General features: G+C 35.7%; 1 protein-coding gene across 1 annotated transcript; it reads left to right on the forward strand.

Annotated features, from left to right (window-relative positions):
- Positions 1-1634: 1634 nt before the first annotated feature.
- PPARG (peroxisome proliferator activated receptor gamma) lies at positions 1635-26037 on the forward strand. The gene is made up of 6 exons (XM_068419867.1): positions 1635-1856; positions 2508-2677; positions 4244-4382; positions 13336-13535; positions 17749-18199; positions 25632-26037. The coding sequence occupies exons 1-6, from the start codon at positions 1637-1639 to the stop codon at positions 25877-25879; spliced, it is 1428 nt and encodes a 475-aa protein (XP_068275968.1). The 5' UTR covers positions 1635-1636; the 3' UTR covers positions 25880-26037.
- Positions 26038-27698: the final 1661 nt, after the last annotated feature.

The raw sequence follows: 27698 nt of genomic DNA on the forward strand, positions 1-27698 counted from the left end.
TGCCATGAGAATGTCTTACCTGAAATTTAAGAATAAGAAAGATATCTTACAACCTTTGTTGTCAATGTTCAAGGCAGAAGAACTAAAGGGTTGTGTTGAGAGTCCTAAAAGGCAATAACTTTCCTGAGGAAAGATTAAGAGAACTGTAACCATTTCTAGCCATTACTACCTTAGCACTTCAGCATAGTTGATGGGGAGGACAGTCACTGTTTTACTTATCTGTAGGCCTGTCAAAACAGAGGATGATGTCAAAATTATAGAGCAGGTCTGTTCCATTATATTCATTTTGCAACAACAGTTTTGGCAGTGTGACAGAGTAGTTTTGATTCAAAGTAGATCAAATCAAAGTTCTTGTTATCTAGAGGTTAAAGGCTACTTACTTGATTGGGTCTAAAGTCCAAACTAAACAGCCAAAGTGACCAAGTTATTTTAGTTCCATAACATCTATTCTATTTTTAGATTAGAATGTTCTTTTTATAAATCATGGAAAATTAAAGACAGACCCTAGCTGTAAACAGTAAGTGTTTTACACTTGCTGTTACTTACAGACTTTTTCATAGTTGAAGTATCTCCAAATTGAGGGTTTTGGTTCAGTTGTCAGAAGAGGACTCAGAAAAACATTTCATATCTCAATCTAAATTAACTCAATTTGCTGAAGATTTTTTGCAGATTGAAGCTTTTTCTGCGTTTACCGCTTTAAAGATCTGCGTAAATACATACGGAATTTGGAAAGTCATAAGTTAAACTTCCTTGAGTGTTGGGTTTAATCTTTACTCATACTTGAATGAGTAAAGATTTCAAATATTTCTGGTTATTTGGAGGAAAACCACCACTATTTAATACCAACTATTTATTTTTCTTTCTTAGTATACAAATACCTAAGATTTTTAGGCATTTGGGAGGAAAGATGATTAGAATTTGCAAAACTGCAAAATTAATTGTGGAAGACTTCTAATTCTATTCATATGCGCGCTGTTGAGAGAGGCAATTAAAGTTGGTGTTATCTCTCTGTTAAAAAAAAAAGTGACCTTTTTTTTTCCAGTTACACTGCTTTAATTTCCATTCATTGGGTTTCTTGGTTTTTTTTATGATTTGCATGCTTACTAAAGCACATAAATGTTCTATAAAATATACTATTAAAATGCAATTGTATTTCATCGGGCCATTCATAATTATTTAGGTGGTTATTGTTCCCATATATATTTTTGTCAATTATTCATCTAACCATTGTTCTGTGAGCCTACTTGTTGTCTCTGCTGCCTTTTGAAGTACAGATCAGATCAGTTCAGTCTAGTAGCGAACCGAAGACAGCCATTCTGTTCTAAGGTAGCCTGAGCCCTGGATGCCAGCAAATCTCATTTGCTCTTATGATGTGAGACATCATCTTCCTAAGAAGAACCTCAAAGCTGGGTTAACTGCCCAGTGTTAGCCACGCAATGTTACTATACAGCCAAACTCAAGTCAAATGATAGATGGAGCCTAAACATTCCCCTAAAACACCTACACCTGATTGTGAGTTTGCATCTCAACCCTTTAGACATGAGACAACTAGACCTCCGCTTGGGCCCAAACTCATTACAGAGATAACTAGCTTCTTTTAAAATGTCTGTTTCTTTTTTTGTTTTCAGGGATTACAATGGTTGACACAGAAATGCCGTTTTGGCCCATTAATTTTGGAATTAGTCCAGTGGATCTGTCTGCGATGGATGATCATACACATTCCTTTGACATAAAGCCATTTACCACCGTTGATTTTTCAAGCATTTCCTCACCGCACTATGAAGATATTCCTCTTGCAAGAACTGATCAGACAAGCATCGATTATAAATATGATATCAAGCTCCAGGATTGCCAAAGTATGCTTTTAGTTTTTTAATAATTCTTTTATGTTCACATTTGCTTCATTTTCTGGAAAGTGTACTATCAGCAAGAGGATTTAGAAGTATTCAGATGCCTAAATGCCAGTATCCTGTGTTATCAGAGATGTCCACAGGATATTCTTGCAGGGCAGATAGAAGAGGTAGAATATATATAGCAGACCTTCATCCTTCCGGAGCAGGAGCTGGAGATTAGGCAAGGTATCATAAAGTATCTCAAGTGACATTAAACACTTTTTATTAGACACATGAACCCCACCACTTGTTTCTGAAACCTCCAGTCTCCTATTCATGTATTTTGTGTGTAAATCGTCCTTTGAAGCTCTATGCATACAATGCAGAATAAATATCCTGGATGTTCAAAAATGCCCCAGCATACATACCATATTAACTATTAATATGTGTAGCTTTTAAATTCCAGACAGCTTCAGAAACTGATGGAGTAGAAATATTGGCTACATCTGAGTCACAGCATTGGTATAACTCTTATCCTTTGGTTACTACTCATTTTGTACTATGAAGCAGAGCTATGAATCTGTTTACTGTGATTGCTTGTGATCGTTCCTTGCTGCTGCTTCTATATATTTAATTATACTTCCAGTTTATCGTTTACATCTTCTCTATACACAGATGCAATCAAAATGGAGCCTCCTTCCCCACCCTACTTTTCAGAAAAAGTTCAATTGTACAATAAACCTCATGAGGAGTCTTCCAACTCCCTTATGGCTATAGAATGCCGCGTGTGTGGGGACAAGGCCTCTGGATTCCATTACGGTGTGCATGCATGCGAGGGCTGTAAAGTAAGTTGTCACAAACGTATTTTTTCTGAAGTAGCATTTGATACTATTTTCATCTGAATAATCACTTGGTAAAATCAGAGGTCTGTGCTTTTTAAAAGAAGTTTAGGTTTTTAAGTAAATCGTTCCACATATACTGCATATACTGTATGACTTAATAAGTGGGAGTTTTTTAAAATATAACTTGCTTTTTTTTATGATGTTACTGAGCTATTTGCATTTTTTGTGCATTTCTCCTACTTTTGTCAATTATGTAATTATATTTCATTACTGCTGTCTTTACTCATTTACACATTTCTAGATGACTACAGAAAAGTCTAATAGTATTAAAGAATGTGGCTTTCTGCTTTAAAACTCCACCAGCTTTTTTTTATGTAAATGATATTTAGTGTTTATAACACATAAAGGACAAATGAATGGTATAAAAATTGACCATCCTCAAGAACGAGAAAAGAAATGCCAGAGAAGAAACGAATAATAATTCATTGAGTTCAAAGAAAAATATTAGACTTTAACGAGAAATTCCCATCTTCTCTATTTGCAATATCTTGAGGAAAATAACTAATAGTAAAGATCCAATGCAAAGCTTAAATAGAATTTGTAGCACTGAGTTAGGAACACACATAAAGCAATGAGTATGCTGTATGATTACTTAGATTACATTGAATTATATAAATAAGACTTGGCATTATGCTTTTATTGTTATTATTCGCTGTGAGGAAAAATTGTTACAAAGAACAAATGATGATAAATTTGGATAAACTTTATTAATTGATTATGAGTGATGTGAGAAACCATCTTTAAACTGTAAAAAGATAGAACTGTGGATTTCCATAATGATTTCTCTCTTTATAAGACTTCATAAGGCTTCTGTGCAATAATTTCTGTGAGTTTGCAATATTCAGAAGTGAATATTGCAAAATTATTTAAGCACTGTGGAAAAACAAAGAAATTGAATAAATGAAAGAATATAAATTCTCTTTAAGTATCCAGGCTCAAAATGGAAAATAAATATTTGAAACAGAAAAAAAGATACTTAATTGGGAAAGAAACTTTAAACAAACAGATAACCCATAACCTTTTTTATTTACTTGAGATCAAACTGCTGTTGGAGAATTTTTGGTTTGTTGTGATTTATAAAAATTTTCTACAGTGGTAGTGAACTTTAAATTTTGAAAATTTCTTGTTCACTTTATAATAAATTGTCCCATAAGCAATGGAACAAACGGAGCTTCGCTTCCTTTGGCATAGTGTTCCTCATGCTCAGCACATCTGTAGAGCTCCCAACTTATGTCCCTCAAACCCCATTGATTCCCATAAGCTTCCCCAGCTATTTGAGAGTTTTAGCCCCCCCATCAAACTAGGTTGAAAATGGCAAACAAGATCAGAACAGGAGCACACTGATAAGCAGACAGTAGGATTACATAAGCCTTACTTCCTTAGGAAATCTGTCTAAAACAAAGTTAGATTCAGTGTGTATACAGAAAGGTGCTTTGTATGTATAGAGAAGTGAGACAATGGCACTGGCAGTTTCTTGCACCCTTTTACATGCTTTTATGTTTTCTCCAGGGCTTTTTTCGAAGAACAATCAGATTAAAGCTAATTTATGATAGATGTGATCTTAATTGCCGCATCCATAAGAAAAGCAGAAATAAATGTCAATACTGCAGATTTCAGAAATGCCTCGCCGTTGGAATGTCACATAATGGTAAGTGTGCATAGCATATTTTAAAACAATAATGTTTCATCTGAAAAGTAACATGAAACATTAATATGATTACTGAATGTGCTGCTTTAACATCTAGAGTCTTCCGTTTCTTTACACTAGGCAGTTTAGAAATACGTATCAGAGAGATTGCTCTGAGCTTAGGAGACTGTATATGATTGGAGATTACTTTCAATATAAAAATCAGATAGGTAGAGAACTGCAGCTATCAATATAATACATAATATAACATATGAGTTTGTTTTACTCTCCATCATTCTTGCTCATTACACTGTTGGTTGTTCTTCCTGAACATATTCCTAGTGTAGTTGTTATTTTTCAGTTCATTGTCCTATTTTCTGGCAAGACTCTTTTGCATACTGTAGCTCAATATCCCTTTCCTGTAAGTGGAAAACTTAATTTAATTATGAAAAACGGACTAGAGAATTTACCAAAAGTTTGTGAATAACAACAACTTGAACGTGATGCATAGAACACTTACCAAGGACTGTTAGCACCACTAAGTTAACACTTCCACATACTAGAACACAACATACTTTAAATGAATGGGCCAGACCCTGTACTGTTTTAAAAACCCCTGTCCTCCTCCTTCCTAGGATACCCACATCTGGGCATAGATTCCAATATGTGGTAAGTAGGAGTGTAGTGTTTCTTAGCATGCTCGTTCAGCTGTCGGCCTCTCATCCTGTAGTGTGTATACCTGTGATTCCTGTGATACGCACTGTCTGACCTCTCCACCGTCCAGAGGTGGATACCCCCTCCCATCTGTGAACTGTGAGCAGCGTTTCCATTTTGAATATCTTGTAGTCTTGGATAGCAAAGGTCTTTGCAATTGTGTATGGTTCTGTGACTGCCTTCTTTACAGAAGGTAAGCAGAGAGCATTAAGCATACCATGATACTGCTCTCTTGCAGAGAATTTAGAAGGAAGTCCTTCTGAACTTTAAAATTAACATATCAATTCATGTGGAAATACTTATGAATGTTTGGACAGAAAGACATAATGAAGATTCTTTGCTGCCTTGCTTTGGCAAAGTTGAGTAAAAACAGGAATTAAATGTCATAACATAGAGACTTATGTAATTCTAAGGGTAAAGAATTGCAAACACGACTGGGAAAATAATTTCTCTGTGGTTTTTTTAGAACTTTCATTATTTTCAATATAAAAAATGAGTGTACTGTCCCCAAGAGGAAAACTTAACTGTGGTTTGTGAAGTTAATACATGCAGTGAATGTAAATTGGTATGGGAAATGTTTTGCTAATAGAAAATATGGTTTTCAAGTTCCTGGGATGCAACAGTAACACTTAAAAATAAATCTTAATTTTGAAATGCTACTGTGGGTATTTTTATAGTAATTCAGGAGTTTTTATTATTATTATTTTCAAGGTGCATGCCAAATTCTCTCATAACCTAGCAACAAGGCTTCCAATTATGTCAATGGGAACCATGTGCAGTTCTATCAAGAAGGGGAAGGCCAAGACCGTTCTCTCTGGCTTAGTAACATGAAGAGCCCAAGAAATATTTTTAAAATTAACATTTCACCTGCCACTTTTTCCTGTTCAGCCACTGCCAAGGCAGAAGCTGTGGCACCAGCAGGAGCCATGGATATGGGAGTCAGGGGAAGGCATAGAGAGGAGGGAGAAAGGGCAAAGCCATTTGTCCCAGGGCTTGAAGGAAGGCTTTCATTTGCTCTCACCATGAGTTCACCTAACAGAGACTTAGTCGTGTTTACGTTCAAGTATTGACTTCTACATTTGTCTCCTTTGCCCACTCTGGTTACATTGCATTGCATGAAACAACACCCTTATTCCTCCATAATTTATAAACAAACACATTTATAAGAAAGAACTGAATTCCACCTTTGAAGACACAGGCCTATATAAAGAAGCATGCAGAAATGCAACACTGGATGTTGTCAATGACACTGAGACACATTTTTATGTTACATCTACAGATTAAAGTTCATCCATTTGGGTAGTGAAATTACCTGAATTTTAAATGCTTGGAATCAGAATGTGGATTATTTGTGCCTGAGGGTTCCAGTCTATGACTGTCTTTGCACAGACATATTATTGCAAAATGAATAGGGCACTTAGGGAATGCAAGGAGATGCTTAGCAGCTACAGCCACATTTTTTCACATATAAACGCTACATACCACTTGGCTGAAGGTTAAAAAAGACAGTAGTGTTCTCATGCTTTGAATATTGTTTTCCTTTCCTTCTCTAGCCACAATGCTGCTCTGTGTTTAACCCTTAGTTGCTCAGATTGTATTCTGAAGTACCACTAAGCAGAAGCTTGGTGCTTTTATTTTAGAAATTTCATTAATTTTTTCTCTTTTACTAAAACTAGTATTTATACAAAACCAAGTACTGTCATGGGAAAAAGAGCACTCATGGCAATATGTCTTTCTTATAAGTTCTGGGAGCAGTGAATTGCTCAATCTGGGCACATGCCTCCAGTAAACTCAGACAGGTATCTGCCCTGGCTCTATTTTGTGTTTTCTAGTGTAAGAAACTGTTTATAGTCTATTTGGGGACTCATTTATGCTCAAAAATAATCTAGACAATCAGAAGGGTAGAGTGCTATACAGAACAGTCTATAAGCAATCATACTGACTTCTCCAAGCCATAAAATGGGGCGTAAGGATAAATATTCTAGTTTTTCCACAGACAGCCAAAGGATATAATGTAGCATGTAGTGTCTTACTATATTCACTGTTGGTTTTATATCACTGACATTTGGAGAATACTGTAAATGTAAGTAAAAGAAATAACTGCCAAAGGAAAGAGAGAAAGATCACACATTCCAGCTGCAGGCACGTGCCCAAACTTGCACAATCTTCTGTTACTGTGAAAGAAATTGCCATCTGAATCCCTTCTACCCTTGCAGCATGAGCAGCAAGCCATATCTCCAGATCTCTTCTATCAGCTCACTGGCTTGTCCCTGCCCTTCCCATCCCTGCAGATCCTGCCTTGATCCACTTCCCAGGCTCCCAGGAGATAAGGAAGCTGGGCCTGCTGTGAGGGTAAATGGAGGAGAGAGAAGATAGAGTAGCAAGGGGGATAAATGGTCCAAGGGAAATAGAAGATGAGGTCAGGGTCACAGGAGGGAGGTGGAGAGAGAAGCAGAAAAGGATGCCACCCATCCTTCAAATTTTCCTCAACCTCCACAAATGCTGTAAACTCTTATCCACCCTGCGAACTTTCCTTTTTCCACCCTAACCTCTGCAAGTATCATCAATCCCTCCTACTTCTCCTCTCACCCAAAATCCCACTTTGCAAATTCCTTCTGCAAACCTCCTGGTGCCTGACCTCTCACTGACTTTTGTCTCAGTCCCCTGAAAATGACAATGACTTCTCCAAAAGGAAACTACTAGGCTAGTACCACAAAATTGAATTTTGCCCCAAATTTTGCCTTCAATGTTAATAAACATTGAACAGAATGTGCTGCAACTAATATAATATTTATAAAATGTATTCTAAACATTAAAAAATATTTTAAAACTATCCTTTTGGCTATCAAATTATAAGATAGGAATGTTTGATTCACAACTCTAACTTTGTTGTTAAGAAATTGCTATATTTAAAATATACTTTTGGGTCCTGATCACCTTTTCTTTAGGAAACTTTATTCTCATAATTCATTAATTACATCTGAAATCTTCCAAGACACATATTTTCATGAAATAGGGACAGTGTTTAAAAGTGGATCATGAAAGATCCACCTCTATTAATCCATCTTAAAACACACATTTAGAAAGAAACTAACACACGTGGAAATGATAGATCGCTAATAAACGTACAATCCATACAAAAATAAAGATGCATAACAAGCTTTACCCCAAGCACAGTTTTCACACACTAAATGAGAAAATATCATGAGATTCCTGAGGGATTTCATTATTGCAGAATTATTTTATGTAAAAGTCTGATATGATGATGGCAGGCAACAAGATACACCCTAAGGATTTATATAGTACAGAAAACAGTAAGATCTCATTTCCATTCTTAGTAAAGTCAATTAATGTATTTAGAAGAAGACTTAGCCCTGCCTGCTAAATGCAAACTCTACTAATATTAGTAGCTGTTTTGCTGAACTGATAGACATGATCTGAGAGCTGGCAACGCCGCTCAAGTGGGTGGTTAAACCAGGGATGGGTGTTTTAGGCCAGCACGAGATAACCGCCGCTACACAGCTTTGGTTAGCTAATCAGCCAGCACATTCTTTGATAACAAGGGGTAGTTTGGACTGATTTGGCGTTGATGTAAGAGCTTTCTGTGCTGTGAGTAACCTTTGATTGTTATATCTAACTCAATGGTGGATGCAGCATGCAAGCGTTCAAGAATAGAAGTTAACGCTTGTAACCCAGTTCACCACATAACAACGTATGTGCTAGTTTTCTTCCAAAGTAACCTCGGCATCTTAACAGACTTGCTGTATAATTCAATGTTACCTTTGGCAGTAGTACTGATTTTTTTTGTTGTTTGGCTTTTTTTTCCCTTTTTTCATTTACACAGAAGGAATTGAAAATAATCTTTTTTTAAAAAGAAACCAGGAATCTGATCTTCGTAGAAAAATTAGCATCATGAGGCCCCATGCCAAACCTATGCCAAATATTCCTTAAAAATATATAGCAAATCCCTATGCAGCTTTAATCATGTATCATTTGATATAGTCTTTCTCCACATCTTTGGGCTTTAACTCCAAAATAGATTACACATAAGGGTGCTTGCATTCATAAAATTTAGCACAGGGAAGACAATGCTCTGATTTAACATTAGTGTTCACAGGGTTTTTTGACTGTATATATAAAAACTATACAAATTCTCAAACACATGGAAACAAAAATTTGATATGATTCCAGCAAGGAAGAGTACTGAAACAAATATCAAAGTAATAAATAATATTTGGGTTTTATGGCACTTTTCATGCAGAGATCTCAAAGCACTTTTCAGGAAAATAAGTATCACCATCACAAGCAAAATAAAAATAAATTATACGTGAAAGAAGGCATCTACTCCAGAACTATTAACAGTAGATGAAATATTAACAGTATGATGAACTCCAATGTGTAAATCAATGGAAATAAGTTTATATTAGAAGCACTAGGGCTTATAACACATGCCTACTTTGCAAAGGTAATTTGGTATTCTTTGTTGGGGATAGATAAGCACACCAGAAACGTGAACCTGGAACATCCTTAGTCAATCTTGTTTTCCATTAAAAAAAAATAAACACAATGTAAGTTGTCATTTGTTATAAACTCTACACCAGTGCTATTGTAAACTTTTAACAGAGAGCTATCAACAATGGGTTGTTTAGCAATTGCTAAACCAAATTGCTAGCACGAATACTGTAATTTACTTTCCAAGAGACGCTTGGACAGGACACAAGAGGCACTGCACAGGAATCAGGGTATAGGATAAGGGGCATGTTTAGAAAACATAGTATACATACTATGCTGGTTTTTTATACTCAAAACTAAAAGTAAGCCTATTTTATACCAGCAGTATCAGTGCAACAGTAGATAGATACAGCTATGTGGAAAACTGCCATAAGTTTTAAAAAAGAAACTATCCCCCTCAATTCTTGCAAAATTGAAAAAATGGACTTGAAAAAAAACCAGGCACTAGTCTGTTCACTCCTGTATGAATTTCTAGCAAGATATTTGTTACCAGCGTGGTTTCTGTTCTTTAGAAGAATACTATTATACAGCTTTGTCAGTTATTTGTTAATGACAAAACAACCTCTGTTTTGAAAAAAATATTTTCTATAAAATCTCTACATAACAATTCTATTTCAGTAATCAGTGTCATAGCTGGTATATACACTGTGGTATATCATTAAGAATGTTCCAGTAGATACTTGATTAAAAGAGGGGAAAAAGAAGGAAAGAAGAAAAAAAAGGTGGAAAAAAGAAAATAAATCCCCATTGTTTTTAATGCCTTGGGGAAGTGTAGAAACTATTTTAGAGCTAAGTTAACATTAAAACATAGGAAGGGGAAGCAATACACTGTCCCTTTTTTTTTTAACCCTTGTTTGTAAAAATAACCTTGATGAAAGGGAGTCTTATGCCACTGAGATTCCAAATTATAAACTTGCTTCTGCCAACGCCAGCTTTCCAGAACAGGCCCACAACAGAATCATGTCTCATACTGGTGTTCAGTCAAGCTCCGTTTCCATAATACTTAGAGATAGTATGCTTACAGAATGAGCTTATAGAATTCACATCAGGCTGTTAGGGATGCATAATTTATTGTAAACATATTATAAATGTATTATAGATAATGTTATAAATATATTCCACAGAAAATATCAAAATAGTTTACAAGTAGGATTTATCATAACAAAATATTCTTCTGGCCCAAAGCACCTAGTTCCTGATCTGATTGTGAAGTCTCTCAAAGGATGTGTTCCTTAGAGTTCCTAAGTATTTCTTACTATGTGTTAAGAAGTCTTCAGGTCATAATAAACTGCACTCCATACATGGGCAACTCTGATCTCCCTTTTTTATTAATAGTCCTTTATATAAGGCTAATATTTGCCTTGCTTTCTTTCCAGAATAAAAGGTCCACTGTAATAGTCCGAGAAGTCTTGCTAGACTTCACTTAGGTCTTCAGTTTGCAAACTCTTCCTCAAAAAAAGATGGTGAGGAGGAGTTGAATTGGTCTAGCTGCACTGTTCAGCATGGACTTTTAACCTTTAACACTTCTATTAGATATATTATAATTTTAACACCTTCTTGACCCCACATTTTAGTTATATGTGCTGTCCCTGTAACAACTTCTTACAATATGTATGTAATAATATATTTTAGCTTTATTATGTTGATGACAGTTTGTTTCTTTTTATTGAATCAGTCCTTAAGTATCAGAAAAAAAAAGTCTGTAAATGCTATAAAATATTCTCAGTGTTTTCACTCTATTTACTTCATTAAATACTCATACTTCATTCATTTTACATCTTCAAGAATGTCTAAAATGCAGATATTAGTATCGTGCATTTGTTATCAACATCCATACATGTTTCTTAAAAAAAAAAAAACTCTAAAGATTTGTGTTAACTAAAAATAAAAACTTTTAATAGTGAGAGAGTCCATTTTAACTGCAAAATGAAAATACCAAAATGGTCTTGATTCACAGTGTTCATGGAAGCATACGTTGCTGAATTAATTCCTTTGTAGTTATGCTGAATTTTTTCATCTTTTTATTTAGGTTACACTAAGTACAAATATGAACTCTCCTTTTGTTTTATATCAATTTTTTATACATTAGTAACATTACAATATGTTCATCCATTCACACTGCTTCTTCACAGAATGGTGTCAGTCTCTGAGCCATTATAGTATGTCATATAAACTAATCTGAAGTTAATAATTTTTCTTTAAATGTTTTGCTCTCAGAAGAAAGGAGGGCTGGCAGTGATGTCTCCCCTAACTATTGTTAGTAGCTAATTAAGAATACTTAGTGTTTCCCATGAGAGAGAAAAAAATACATGTGCCATTGTATATATGATCCAAAACAAATATCAGTTGGCAATTATTCAAAATTTCACATATGAAAAAATTATAAGCCACAGACATTTTATGGGGGGGAAAAATAGAATATGTTAATTTGTACCTATTGAACTAGGTTTTCTTTCATGATGATTTTTATTCTGACATGTTAACTCTAAGAATACCTAAGCAAATATGAAAAATACAGCACGCATCATTCAGAGACCGTTTGCTGAAAGAGAAATGTAGTACAGTTGTAAGAATAAACAGCCTTGTTTCTACAGCCATGAAATAAGAGAACTTAAACTTAATGATAATCATGACAAATGGGGTTTTTAATGTTTTCTGGCGCAATTATTTATTCTTGAAAAAAGGTGTCATTTTTGTCCATCAGCACACTGCAAGCAAGCTCATAAAAGGAAAGTAGCTCGTCGTTTCCAAAATAAGCGTCCCTAGGAGAATCATGCATATGTATGATCTTAACAGCACTTTTACTTTATCCAGGGAAGACACTAATCACTGAAAAAATATTTATAATATTTCTACTTCCTCCTAAGGCCAAAATGCAAACCTTTATTTCTTCCTTCTGTTTTTTGTTTTGATGCTCTTTTGTTCTGTTTTGTTTTCGTAAAATAAAATTAATTCTGTTTACTGAAATATCATGTAATCAGTCTTGATCCTGATGGCTCATCTGAAATATTTTCCAAGTCAGTCCCCATATGAATACATAGGTGTACACGTAGGAGGCTTACAGCTTGCCTTACGTTGGTATTGAGCAACTGTCAGACCATCTGACTAGGCAGAATCGTTTTCTGTTCTTCCAATACTGCATGCAGATAGTTACCATGAAGAACTCAGCCTTTTCTGGCTTTCTTACTCCCTGCACGACCTTCTTTCTCATTCCTTAATTCTTTTGGTAACACTTTATAGCACTTCCTGCATTAAGTTCTGTTGAACTATTTAGGAATTTATTCCTGCAAGGCATGTGAGTGTTTTGTTTCTAAACAAATGAAGAATCTGAGATCCATATGGTGATTTGCCCAAAACAATACAAGGCTGAGAGGTGGTTCCTACCCTAAGCCAACAGAATCTTAATGTCTTAAAGATTCTTTACATTTTATTTAGATTGGAGGTAGAATTGGTGGTTTTCACCAACTCTGTCAGGTGAGCTGACAACAGGTTTGCATTTCCAAGCAAGATATTATAATCTTACTGTTTGGGCACATAGATTATTTCCTCTTTGAGATTTGTTTGTTTACATTTCTTTAAAGCACTTCAGCTGTTTTGCCTGTATTAGCGGAGAAAATAATCTTTTTCTTACTTGCCTAAGTACTGTTTTAATAAAAACTTCAAGAACAAAAGGTGACATAAAAAGCTATTCAAATGTGCTTTTTGAGGTGCAACTATAGCTATAGTAATTGTTTGTCATCTTCTTCAGCCATCAGGTTTGGGCGAATGCCACAAGCGGAGAAGGAGAAGCTCTTGGCAGAGATTTCCAGCGACATCGACCAGTTAAACCCTGAATCTGCTGATCTACGAGCACTTGCCAAGCATTTGTATGACTCATACATAAAGTCCTTCCCTCTGACCAAAGCCAAGGCGAGGGCGATCTTGACAGGAAAGACGACAGACAAATCAGTTAGTTCCCTCTGGTTTTTTTTTTTTTCCTTTCTTTTGAGTAAATGATTTACCGCATTGACAACACGTCTTTCAAAAAAAAAAAAAAAACAAAACTTTGCTGTTGGCAGTTACATATTTCAAGCTGTGTCTGAAACACAGGAAATGTTTTTAGATAGGATAAGTAAACATTATTTGAAAAAACTCCAAGTTCACCTAATAAAATACTTGAAACCAGTACAAAAATTTGAAGGTCATCTTAACCTTTTTGTATTCTCTGATCCGCTCTTCCCGTTTGCCTTCTCCTTCACCAAAGGTTATCTTCCACACTATCTAAGGTGGCTATCTAGCCGTCAGGAATCCAACCCTAACCATTCTGTGAATTGGTTGCTGTACTATTCAAGCATCTGGATGACAGCATATTATCAGTACTAGCTGTACCCAAAGGAATATTCTTTTTCATAAGTGTCAAATGATTCCCAGTGCCAACACCGTTGCTAGCCTTAACTATGACACTTATTCTTGTGATGCTCTGATGACTTCCTACATTTAACTGGGTTATCTTGGATCAGATCAGTATCCTGTGTTGATGCAATTTGAATTTTAGGAGAATGTACAGGAAAATCTTTTAGAAGTAAGGAATAGATATATGTGTGTTTGTGGGTTGCTTTACAAACTTCACTGGCAATACATAACAATCTTCTGTATCAGTAAGAATGAGGATCAATAAGATCTGATCATTATGGTGGGTTTTAAATTTTGTCACTATTTTAATACCTAGAGAGCAAAATAGTTTTCCAAACCTTATGACTATTAGTTTGATATATTTTCTAGAATCACCAGCAGAAATTTTATTGTCAGGATTACAACAGAGATTGTATTTTATTTTCTTTAATCATTTCAAAGACAGGGAAGAATTTGGACTTATTATAGGCTTGCTTTCTTTAAAGGCAGTTAAAATCATAATTTAAATATTGTCCCTAATTTGGTTGTACCCCTCACATAAAAACTTCAGATATGGTGGACATTTACAATTTGAGTAACTTTTCATCATGGAGTATATAAAGTTTAAAGTAGCATAGTTTATTCTGCAGAAAGCTGATACACTAAGTCCACTTGAGGGTCATTGCTTTTTCCAAGTCTTCCCACAGTTCCCTCTCTATATCAGAAACACAGGTTACTGGGAAAGAATTAATACAGCAATTTAGGTTTTTTAAGTGTGTTCTTAATAACTGTGTACCTGCATTGGGCAACAGAATAGAAGTGGGGAGTGTAATTGTATATCTTGTTTACTCCTCTTCATGCTAAAAAAGTCACCAGGAGGCCGCGTCCTTTTTTCTGCAGCTGCCCACTGTGCACACTCTGGAACGCAACAGAAGTTTGGGCAGGGTTACCTACGGTGCTCCCATCTTCCGTTTTTCCAGACATATGTTTAGAAATCTTGGAAGTTTGTTTCTGAGGTCCCAAGTGCATCTACAAATCCTACTTTTGTTCTGTAAGGTTCTATGAAGTTGTCGTAGAAATCAATTGGCATGTGGTTTGCTGCTCTGCTGTGCTGGGTACTTAACAAACGTCTGGGCTTACGCAACTTGGTCGTGTCTGAAAGTTACACTAGGCAGTACTCATGCAGTAAATATATAGTATGCCATCAAGGATGTTCTTTTTTATTGAAAGTTTTAAAACATTGCCAGATTAGAATATAGCAATAAAACAATAGGCAGAGAATTCAGGTTTTCATTGCCACAAATTTTCAAGTCTTTTTAAAAACACAGTACTGGAAGAGTGACAGTCAGTATTTAATGGTTACAACTTTTATGTTATTTGAACTGTAATGGACTTTGTGCTCTGGAACGTCAAACTGTTTGCTATGGGCATAGTTTAAATTTATGTTATTTTTTAATAGCTATATCATCTGCATTAACTGAAAATGATTGGATATGCTAAGTGAGTGTGTCAAAACTACAATGACTAACTCAGCCTCTTCTGGGATATACGGCGCTCATTTGACATAAGATTCTACTCACAAAGTTCATCTGAATCTTTATATTAAAAATTTCTTCAGCTAGTTTGAACTCTCTTGATTTTAATCTTCTAATGTCAGTAGGCTGGTGGTATAGTCTTGCACATGTACATGCACAGAATAGATGAATTCTTCTTGTACTTGGTGCTCCTACTTAAGATTTTCTAGAAAGAAAAGAAAGGAATGACCCACTAGTACTAAAACATGCATTTTAAAAGCCTCCTCTACAGTCTTGTTATTCTACTATTTCGCATACGCGCGCACATCCATATGTACGGATATGTATAAAATGTTTTTTCTGCTGCCGAAATAGCATTACATCTTGAAAAGTACCTTATCCTCCTGGCTTTTCTCAGTGCGGTGTGTTTATATTTTCAGTTGCGCACTGAAATCCTAGTGCAAGCAGAAAAACAGTGTCACACCTCACACTCTGTTTAGCTGAATCTCCTGGTCAGGGCTATGTTTGCCTGCGGTTACTGTGAAAGTGGCAGCACTAGTTTCATTGGTCTTGTAAGCAGCAGAATATTGATTTAACTAAACCATTTTGAAAGCTGAAATCCTCTTGTGCGGATGCTGTTATTTCAGTTCACAGACAGACCTCTGCTTTCCAAGCAGCTGTAGCAGTTAAAGACAAAAGTGTCAGCTGTCATCCCTCCCTCCCTTCCTAGTGAAAGCGGGTCAGAGCTTCGTGTTCGACTTACCCTGAAACAGATGCCCGAGTGCTTTCACAATCTCCATCTGCAGAACTATGGGAGATGGGAGTAGTAACCTCTACCTGATGGGCAGTGATAAGCATGTGTGGGCAATGTCCTCTTCAGAAGGCACCACCAGACTCTAAAGAAAATAACTATTTCCAGTTTTAAAAATTCCATCATCATTTAGCACTGAATAGACTTTGAAACTGGTTTAATCAAATAGGAATAGAATCAGTTTCCAGAAGCTGATTCTGGGGGAGAGGACCGCTGACTACGTATAGGAAGGTTGGGGTTGGTTTGGGATCTGTTCTGCCGCTTATAGTGAATATAAAACCACAAGAATGAGCACCCACATGAATAAGGCATTAGAATGTGTAATCATAAAGGATCTCAAATTAAAAAATGCATTTCTCTAGTCCAACTGTTGGTGCATAGTTCCTTGTATTTTAATTAATTTATCAAGTATGTTAACAAACCTATTAATTTCAGTAGATATTTGTTCAGTGCAGCAATGAACTATCTAGTCATTTGTCCTCTAAGGAAAAGATTCTTCTCATAAATTCAAGAAATCCTCACTTAACCACTTCTTTAAAACCAGGACCTTCTTCTGCATATTCTGAAACAGATTGTTTCCAGATCCTAACAAAAGTTTTCCTGGCACTACTTTTTCTAATCTGCTTTCGAAATTGATTTATTCCAGTTGAGTTTATTTCACAGTCAGACTCATTCTTGTGTTCTGAATTGTGCTGCTGTAGTTTGTATCATGTTATTTGTGGTTTCTTTCTCCCATTGACAAGTTGTTTGAGTTTAAATATATCCTAACTTCATTATTTTTAAAGGAATTAGCAGCAAAATGTTAAATTTATCAGATAATCAATACCATAAAGTTGATATTACTTACAGCACTTTCTAGAAGGACAGAACTTAAAAAGAACATGACAGTATGTGAAGTAATCAAAATGTGAATATACTCTGTCTGTCTACAAGAAAGAAGTTAGATCATCAGAAGTGCAAACATGTCACTGTACAATTATTAGATTCTGTTTTACAGAAGCCAGTAAAATTCAGGTAGAAGGAGTAACATTTTAACCTTTTGTTAATAAGCATTCCAAACTTTGAATTCTGGTATTACAGAACTTCTGTAAAACAGAAAAACCCTAACAAACAAAGAGGCAAAAATCATGCATATTTTAAAATAGTGTTCCTTACCCCCTCCTTAATTATTAAAAGAAGTATCAGCCAAAGTCTTGTTTTTAGAATGTGGATTCACAGAACATGTGAGAAGCCCTTAGGAATTACTTGTCCTTTCTGTAGATCATTTTAACATTGTGGGGATATTTGCTTTAATAGGTCTATGAAGATATAACGCTTTTGGGTCAACTACCCTTGATACATTCCTCATAGATTTCAAAATGTTTTCTGACGAGTTATACCTCTGTATGCTACTTCAGTTTCTTAGGAGTCAAACGTTCATAGAAAGGACATTTGAAAGTAAATTGTCTTTTCCTTTTCTTTTTAGCCATTTGTTATTTATGACATGAACTCTTTAATGATGGGAGAAGACCAGATCAAGTGCAAGCATGTGTCACCGCTGCAGGAGGAGAACAAAGAGGTAGCAATCCGCATCTTCCAGCGATGTCAGTTTCGCTCTGTGGAGGCAGTGCAGGAGATCACAGAATTTGCCAAGAACATTCCAGGTTTTGTGAGTCTTGACCTGAATGATCAAGTAACTCTCCTGAAATATGGGGTCCATGAGATCATATATACTCTCCTGGCTTCTCTGATGAATAAAGATGGAGTTCTTATATCTGATGGACAAGGATTCATGACACGGGAGTTTCTGAAGAGCCTGAGAAAACCTTTTTGTGACTTTATGGAGCCCAAGTTTGAGTTTGCTGTGAAGTTCAATGCACTGGAATTAGACGACAGTGACCTGGCAATATTTATAGCTGTCATTATACTAAGTGGAGGTAAGTGCTCTCTTCTTTAATATGATATTTTATATAATAGAATTGACACTTTTAATTCCTGTCCAAACAGGAAAGTACTCAGCACTACAGGATGAGAGTGAGTTTGTTTACACGTAGTGTTTTATTAGTTTTCAGCTTTCTTGATGTTGTTTGCCTTTTTTTCAATTTGAGGCAGAAACTGAAAGTGTACATGACCTGATATTAGTGATGGAGCTGGAAATGCCTGCTGAATCAGCAGTTCATTTAGCTAGAAAACAAAATCAGAACTATCTTTCTGAAAACAGGAAGGGTGGAATTTCACTGGCAAGAGCTTCTAAAAGTTAAAATTCTGCATGAGGATTTTTTAAACCTGCAATTAGATTCTGTGGCTTGTTAATTGTACACAAATAGCTTTGACTCCATAATGATTTCAACATATATGTGGCATTTGGCTTACAGGATTTTATGGTGGGGTTTTTTATTGTTGTTGATGTTTTTCATTCGTGTAAGGTTTTGTTTGCCTTTAAAAGGGGGAAAAAAAGAATGCATTTCTCAGGAAAACAATGGTCTTCTAATGCCTGAGAAAAACAGGCATTGTGTGTCTGCTCTATTCAGATTTCCTAAGCTGCCCTGTTTGTATTAATGTTTAGGCATTATGAGTTGAGCAAAGCACGAATCTGAAAACCCAGGTATCAGACTACACACACTCTAACACTTCATTAAAAAAGACACTGAATTTTCAGCTTTTTTGAAGACAGTCAGTATGTTCTACCTGATTCTTAGGTGATGTAGCTATTATATTTTGTGAATTAGCAACTGCTACCCAGATTTAGTTCACTTAAAAACCTTTCCACCGAAAATCTGAGATATCAGATATGCATTTCAGGTCAGATTGAATGTCTTTTACTTTGGCCAATACTATCAAGTTAATGATGTCGCACAAAGAAAATTTTACCCAACTGATTTGTGTGTATTTTGGCTTAGAATGATACTGCAGATATCAATGGGAGGAATGTGCTGAATTTTCTGAATTCGGATCCTCCACAGAGCAATGCAGTGTATTTTGTTATTAAATTATGTTTAAGCAATCAAACACAACAACCACATGCTATTGTTCTAAAAACAAACGTTCTGTTGAGAGCACATTGTTATGTATAGCTTCATTTAAAATCAAATACAATTACTTCTGGCATTGTGTTTCATTCAGTAAAAATGTGGTATCACAATATGGTTTATTAGACTAACTAAATCCACTTCAAACAAGTACAGTTCCCAAAGACATTTTCTTGTGCAAACCTTTGAACATAATGATCCCTGAGGAGTCTGAATTAATTCAGGAAGGAAAAATATGTTACTGGTATATTTTTGGTTGTCTTTGATGGGGGAGGAGAAATTACACAAGCCTATTAGGGTACTACACAAAACATGCCATTATTTTGCATTTTCTAATATAATGAAATTTGATAGATGAGAAACAGGCCTCTCAAAAGCCACTCCTAATTAAAAAAAGGGAACTTGCAATCTGCAAAGCTAGGTCTGCTATGCTTCAGTGATGTTTGGTTTACATTAGAGGAAATAGGTATGATGTAACTAATCTTACATTTTAGATCTCAGGAGGACAATGATCCACAGGAAAGAAAATTGACTATGCTCTACCAGATTTATCAACAAGTCTTTTTTTTAAGAATAATTTGTAAACAGAGATCCGTAAAGAACTACCTGAATTTTAATAGTTAGTTCTTAAATAACTCTGAAGCAAATCCATAAAAATATATAAATCCATATAAATATAAATCCGTTCTTTCTAGAAAAATCCTTTAATTTCTTGATAATTATCTTTATTCAGAACGACTTTTCCATATAAATATAAATCTGTCCTTTCTAGAAAAATCCTTTAATTTCTTGATAATTATCTTTATTCAGAACGATTTTTTTTTAAAAAAAAGCATGATAGTTATTTGTAAAAACTGAGTTTATATTTTGAAAAGAAGCTTTGCTGCCAATTAGAGACTGGCTTTTATCATGGAATTTACAGTCAGATATGATATATATTGAACTGTATGCATTCTGTGGGACTATAATACCTTATGTGGTATGGAACTGAAATCCTGTTTCTCAGATGTCTCAGACACTCTTGTTTCTGTAAGAGCTATGTTCTTACAGAGCCTAATTTCTGTAAGAACTATGTGAATATCGAACCAGGATGATTTCATTGAAAATAGGATTTCAAAACCAGCTCATATTACCTCAAGGACTTTTCTAGCTGCATGAATACTGTAATGTTTAAGTCACTTCAAGAAATCCTGTGTACAAATGTTATAAGAAAACCAGTTTATGAAACAAAAAAAGACCCCAGCCAAACGCTCTAATTCTAAGTGAATCTGTCATTGCCTAGCAAAATTATGTTAGCTCTGCTGGCTCCACGGGTGCTAAGGCTTAGGCAGCTCTAAAAAGGAGAGAAGGGAAAGAGAAAGATAATTCCAGCTGGAACATTACATGTAGAAAGCTTTTCATTTTGAAGTAAGTGTTTCAAATTTGCCACAAATCCTATAAAACAGTTCAGCCTTTTGATAGCGAAACAGTTGCTTTTGTGTTATATGTAAAAAGGCAAAATGCCTACATAACAGTAATAAGAAGCTGACAAATTAACTATGATAGCCACAAAATGAAAGTACTCCCACTTCCACAATCATTTTGTTGTTTCTGAGCTGCTCAGGGCAGCCTCACTCTGTCTCAGTGATTCCAAATATTACTCCGAACTCATTATTACGAAGCTTAAAAGTTGTTTTTAATGTTGGTGTATTGCACTTTAAAATAATACTGTAAATGGCAAACAAATTCTAGTATTCTGAATTTAGTGCTGATGGGACAGAGAGACCGTGTGTGCAAGCAATACGATATTACCTTGTTTTTACAAAAGAAATCCTTTATGCCATTAACAGCATTAGGTCATTAACTCTCATTACAACATTCTTTTACTTATGGTAACTTTGAAAAATATGGTCAAATGAGATCTGGAAAACTATTTTCAAGGAGATATTCTTCCTCCCTTGTTGTATTCCTCTGTGACACTAAGGCATATCCTCAGCCACCAACGAGTGCTGTGGTATACATGTTAAAGAACTTGAAGCACCTTTAAAAATATTATATATACCTGAGCTGAAAATGAAGTCTGTCGTAAGAAGAAGGTTTAAGGAGAACAAGTTGGATGTCTGTGGTTGGGCAGGAAAGATAATAATAGTCCAAGCCTTATTGGGATAATCCACATTTATAAAGAGAGTAAACTCACTCAAGCAGGCTGTTGTCACATAAAGAAAAAGCTCAAAAGGTAATTTTGTAGCATGCTTACATATCATGGATGGACTTGAACTTTTGTGTATTATCTTTCTGCAGTGCTTAGGATATAGTGGTGTTTGGGAATTGTAGCAGGGTATACCTGTAAAGACCCACAATCTGTTAGTCAACAGGAAGTCAAACTAGTATTTGAATTCGGAAATGTTGCTACATTCACTTTTTCTGTTTTCTGAGTGTGTTCTTTGCAGTAAATTTTGAGCCGTGAATCACTGCTGCTTGTTTAAACCCTATATTCAATAATTTTGCTACAATCTGAGATCAGCAAAATTTGAAGTTTTATCAGTGAATAGTACCGAGAAATAGTTCATATTTGACTGCTACACAAATCCTGCTGCAGCAAACCTGTCAGAACAAAGAAATGCTTCCTAATCAGACCAAGAACTGCAGATAATCATTATGGGCTTTGAACCAAAATCCTGGTGGCTACAGCACGTGTGACAGTCTCAGAAAAACCTCAAACTGCTGAGTCATATCTGCCTCAGCAAAAGAAGCAGCAGAGTTGTTCAGTCAGTCATATCTTTGCCTGTTTTATCATATTAAGATTTTAGAATGTGTGTTTAAATGCAAAATGCACTTAAGCAAAGATACTGAAATAGAAAGGTATGGGTAAAGGCATGCAGATGGCAATTTCATGTGTGAGGAACAGAAAAAAAATTGTAATTATTGTTAGGAACATGAAAGAAGCATCCAAATCTGTAAGTAAGTAAACAAACAAAATATTTTCCCCTGAGATAGTATAGAACATCAATTTGCACAAAGTTATACTGTTGACACTCAAAAGTAGGGGCCTATTAGCCTTTCCCAGTCGCTGTGAACATTTTCTTACTTAGAACAGCTTCCTGCAGAATTTTCAAACCAAACGAAACAGCTGTATGACAATGAATGAAAACCTAAAGAAAAACTGAGTAAAGAAAAGTAATAATAAAAAGAGAAATGTGGTACTCTCTTGGCATAGTCTGAACGGAGAGAAGGCAGGTCGCAAACGGCACATTATAAAAGCTAAACTTCAATCAACAATCTTCTGTATCAGAGAGGTTTAAAAGTGGTGCTCAATTCACTTTTAGTCATCTCTCACCTTCATCTTTTCAACTCCCTGTCCTTTGGCCTCCTGTAACCTAATTTCGTGGTATCATAAGAAAGTCCTGCTACAACTCATTTGATTTTGTCTTTCTCTTCCCTCATCAGTTCCCTTTGCAGTTTTCTCTGTGAGCTTTCAAACATCAGTTCTGTCTTAGCCTCTTGAAAGGCCTCCACCGCAGTGCCACATCGAGTTTACACCCACTCTGTTTCTTCCCATTCTCTATCTGAATTTTTCTCAAGGCTTACTGTTAATCATTTCCTTTGTATTTTATTCCACAAGCCACATGTATCTGGAGCTCCTTACTGCACAAAATACACCTTTTGCTACAGTAACACAATGGTCTGGAGCATATATATTTAAGAGCATCTTAACAACTTGAAATAAACCCTAATACTGTATGTTAAACTTATGCCTATTTCCTTTTTTCTAATTTAGATATGTTTCTTGGAACAGAAACAGCTTTTCCTCTGTAAGAAATTTTTACTGAGAAAGTATAGCAAACTGTCAACACCCAAAAAAATAATGTCCATATCCTGAAGTTCTCATTCATGAAAAAACTCTCTTGCCTTCAATGGAAATTTTCCTTCCTCTTGAATCGGCTTATTTAAAAATAACATCTTATGATCTCCTAGGCTTTTGTCATAACCATCTTTTCTGACTCTGGGTCATTATAAAAACATTAGACTGGATTTTTTAAAAGAAGTTTAAGGATTTTAGGCACTCAAGTCTCACCGAACTTCAACTGACCTCGGGCACCCAAATTTGGGGAGCTCCTTGGTAAGTTCCAGTCTCAGTACTGATCTGAGTTTGCCTCCTGGACTCTAAAGTTGCACTGGGGAGCACAATGTTTGAACTGGGTTTCACTTCTGAAAAACTCACACCCTAAAAATTCCCACCATAAAAGAAGCAGGGGACAAATGGAGATTAATCTCAGAGGAAATCAAGGCCACAGTCTTTGTGCTTTTTAATTTTTTTTTTTATATATCACTATACACTGAGTCATACCCAGCTAGTTCAGAGTTCATCTGCAACACAGAAATAAAATTTAAAGCTATCGCAACCCAAAGCCAAAATTATTAACAGCTTGGAAGTACTGAAATTTGGGAAGTTTCTGAAAAATCTACAGAAAGCAGCTAGATTTTGCAGCACATGTAAAGGTATTTAGGTAATCTAAAAAGAAATATCTATAATTTATCAAAAATTCTCTAAGTATCTTTAAAAAATGACTTGATAATATTGCCAAAGGAAATTATAAAAAGGAGCTCTTTGTCCGGAGACAATTTCCTGCTTGCAGATACTTACAGACTTTCTGAACTATATTTTATGGTATTATCAGTTGAATGGCATAAATAAGTGATCTCTGCAAGACAAGCACAGTTTATTAGCATGAAATACCAAATGGAAAGAGTGGCCAAATGGGTCACTGAGTCCAGGCACCTACAATTGAAAGCAGCCACGTCGTAAAACCACCGTCAAACAAATATCAAGCTCCATATTCAAACTTGCCGTTACTCCTGTTTCTGAAAAACTATCCCCAAACCTCACCTCTTTGAGAGTTAACTACCCTGTGCTAATCAGTGACCCACATGTATTCATGGCTTGTGTATACTCATTTGTTTTCATGCCAACTTTGCCTTTTTATTTGCACTGCAATATTCTCTCTGTGAAGTAAGACCCCAATGAATTTATAAGAGCTTTGTTTTCTCTCAGCCTTTTTTCTAGTATACAACACAAGCCAAGCTGAGTTAGTAGAACTGGATGCACAGAAAGGTTACTAAGATCATAGCAAGTAACAACCTATTTTTAAAATTTTTAATATAGATCAACCTCTTGTCTTTTCTGAAATGGAAATATTGCCTTAGGGAAGTAATTTAAGGCTAGCTATAGGCACTGCTCTTTATTGATCAACCTATGAAATTAATTTCATAGCTACACAGCAAATGTTATTTAAATTATTGACTGTTTTTTCACAGAGTATTCTGATAATCAGGATGCATTGCCCCGTATAAAGTAGTTTAGCAGTAACAAATTACTGGTGGTCATTATCATATGTGAGGATTTAATAATGTTAAGCAACTTTATTAACTTTCATGGCTGTAGAATTAAATAATTTATTACCTCAAGTTAGAAAGCAAATGTTACACATTATGTTAAATAATAATTGCAACCACTTAAGAAGGTATTTGGAGACAGACAGAAATAACAGAATAGCTATTATTATGAAAGATAATAATGGTTAAAAAAGATTTTGGTTCTTGCTGAGGAATATGACATGCCAGAGATAATCCTGGACTCTCACAGCTGTGGCAGTGCATGTGGCTGACTTTGGTTGTAAATATCCATCGCAGATTCCTCCGTACGGAGGAGAACTCTGTTGGCATGAGCCAGGAAAAGGCATTTTCTGTACAAGCCACACCTAGCAGTCCTCCACTGCCATAAGCACCTGTGGCTAAGCTGATGAGCCGATGCTCAAAGCTACCATGAGACTTCTTAATAGCAACTGGAACGTGGGTGTGGAGAAGAACTGAACCTGTGATTTTTAAATCTCCCAGGTTAGTATGACTGCAGAATTTTAATTCATGCCTTTTTTTTTTTTATTTTGATAGGTTAGGACTTTAGCAGGAAGCATTTTTAATGGTAGCAACTACATGCAAATCCGTCTGAGTATGTGTGATTTTCCAAAAGTGAATTGCCTGATACAGATGGTTTATCCCCCAACTATATCTCACTCTTCCTTTCCATAAACACTCCCAGTTTACTGTGGAAAATGCATTGTAGTATTGTATAAACCTGTCTCTCTATCTGCACCACACAAATGCTTGAACTGTTTCTAAGACTACTTCTAAGACTTCTTTGAGCAAATTCTTACAAATAAATACATTAAGAAATTGTCAAACAGTTCTCAGGAAGTGCCATACGTAAATGCTTGATATACTAAGAAATCTTAAAGAAAATAATACGTGAGATCGATGTTTCCCTATTCTTCATAAACTTACAACTCCCAATTTTTTTTCCTAGATCGCCCAGGTTTGTTAAATGTGAAGCCCATTGAAGATATTCAAGACAATCTGTTGCAAGCTTTGGAGCTCCAGCTAAAGCTGAATCATCCAGAATCATCACAGCTGTTTGCAAAGTTGCTTCAGAAAATGACGGACCTCAGACAGATTGTAACGGAACATGTGCAGCTGTTGCAAATAATAAAGAAAACGGAGACAGACATGAGTCTTCATCCACTCCTACAAGAAATCTATAAAGACTTATATTAGTGACCATAGTAGTTCTAATCCGCTGACATAATGTATGTTCTTCAGATTGCACTATTTCTTTGAGGGAAAACTTTGCATACCTAAGAAATTACTGTGAAACAGCATTTAAAAAGAGAGAGCTTAGTATAGTAGATCTATTTTATGCATATTGTTTATAAAGACACATTTACAATTTACTTTTAATATTAAAAATATCTATATCATGAAATTGTTGGCAGTATTTTCAGAATTAATTTTTTAAACTATCTTATTTCTTAAAATTGCTTGTCCAGTATGATTGATGCTTCACTGAAGTTGGTTAAGCATGCAGTTAAATTTTCAACTTAAAAATAAAAATCTTTCTCCTTAAACATTTCTAGGGAAACGTTTGAAGTATTATGTTCAATTTTGTGCTCCCAAGGCAGCAGCAAAATAACAAGAAAATTGAATCAGAGATAAGTGGAACTTCCTATGAGAGCTTAAAAGGCAACGGTTAGAAATGTCAGGTCTGACAATATTTGTGCCTACCGTAATATAATTTTACACTGCTAGAGCTCTGTAAAGAGGTCTTAGTGTAAGAATCGGGCCCATCATTTGCGGGCAAACCCAAAAACTAGATGCCATTTCAAGAATTACGTAAGGAATACGCACTGCTCGTCACTCCTAGAAAGCAGAGCCTTTTCAATGACTCTGCTCATGCAAGTCCGAGGCAGGTGGAGGAGCAGCCTGCGGGAAGGCGCCGTGCCACTGCCCTCACCACAGCCTCCAAGGCACGTGCCACAGCAGCTGGTGCTAATGCAGCTTTCGGTCACTCTGTTGAGCCTGGAGTTGGAATAGGTTTGTACAAACCGCTTGGCCTGAGACCTTCCCAAATTATTTGAGGAACTATCATTGAACAACATAGTCAAAAATATCGTGGAAAATTGGAATAGCGTGACCTCTCCTAAACAAAATCAAGGTTTGAATTCATTCTTTAAAACAGAAACCTGTAATGGAAACCCTACTGTGTTAGTTTGGCTTGAGCTATCATTGTTTATCACTGGGAACAAGAATGCTTTGATATGTTCCCTGCTGTTAAGATTGTTAATTTTCTTATATATGTTGCTCTATAATGTCACCTCAGATTTCCACTGGGAGCAAAGCACAGGAGAGTGAATAAATTTAACAGAGGTAAATTTACTTACACTATCTTCTTTTGGTATTCTCAGTACTGATATGAGATCCCCTTAGATTCACATTTAGCCTTCCCACATTCACTGTTTGTGAATGTGACCCCTGACAAAGTCAAGCAGGTGTGATCCACACTGGTGGACCCAAAGAGGGCACATTGGAAAAAAAAAAGCCACTAATTGTAACATACATATTGAAGTAAGGAGCTGTCCTCAGTTGAATATCCTTAGTTTCCTCACCATGACCACATTTTATTTATGTAGCAAAAAGTGTGCCTTAAACTTAGTGAGACAAGTTCAGTGGTGATATATAAGTGGACCAAGAGGTAATGTAAGTGTATGTGGGAGTAGACTGGATTTTCAGGGAGTATAAATTGGCCTTAGTCCCAATGTAGACCTTGAAAGCCTATGTTGATGCAAATTATGCAATAAGGAGGCTGACAGAGGCAAATATTAAATCCTTAAGCTCATGCCTTTTACACCTGAAAATGTTTCCTACTACTTATTTCAGATAACCTCTGGGCCTATGGTCAGTAGTAAGCATTATGCCCACCAGGAATCTTGGAGAATTGGATCATTCAGCCTCAAGGTTTAAAACCCACAGATGAAATTGCACTGAGATGAAGTCAGTATGAGGCTACAGTGAACAGCTTTGATCTTCACTAAGTTCA

This window comes from Nyctibius grandis, chromosome 29 (assembly GCF_013368605.1).
Source record: "Nyctibius grandis isolate bNycGra1 chromosome 29, bNycGra1.pri, whole genome shotgun sequence".
NCBI lineage: Eukaryota > Metazoa > Chordata > Aves > Nyctibiiformes > Nyctibiidae > Nyctibius > Nyctibius grandis.

Bases quoted from the DNA above. Each gene is read 5' to 3' on its own strand.
- PPARG (XM_068419867.1), top strand. From the start codon at position 1,637: ATGGTTGACACAGAAATGCCGTTTTGGCCCATTAATTTTGGAATTAGT. The intron at 1,857-2,507 runs GTATGCTTTTAG...CTCTATACACAG, and splicing joins CAAGCTCCAGGATTGCCAAA to ATGCAATCAAAATGGAGCCT. The intron at 4,383-13,335 runs GTAAGTGTGCAT...CATCTTCTTCAG, and splicing joins CGTTGGAATGTCACATAATG to CCATCAGGTTTGGGCGAATG.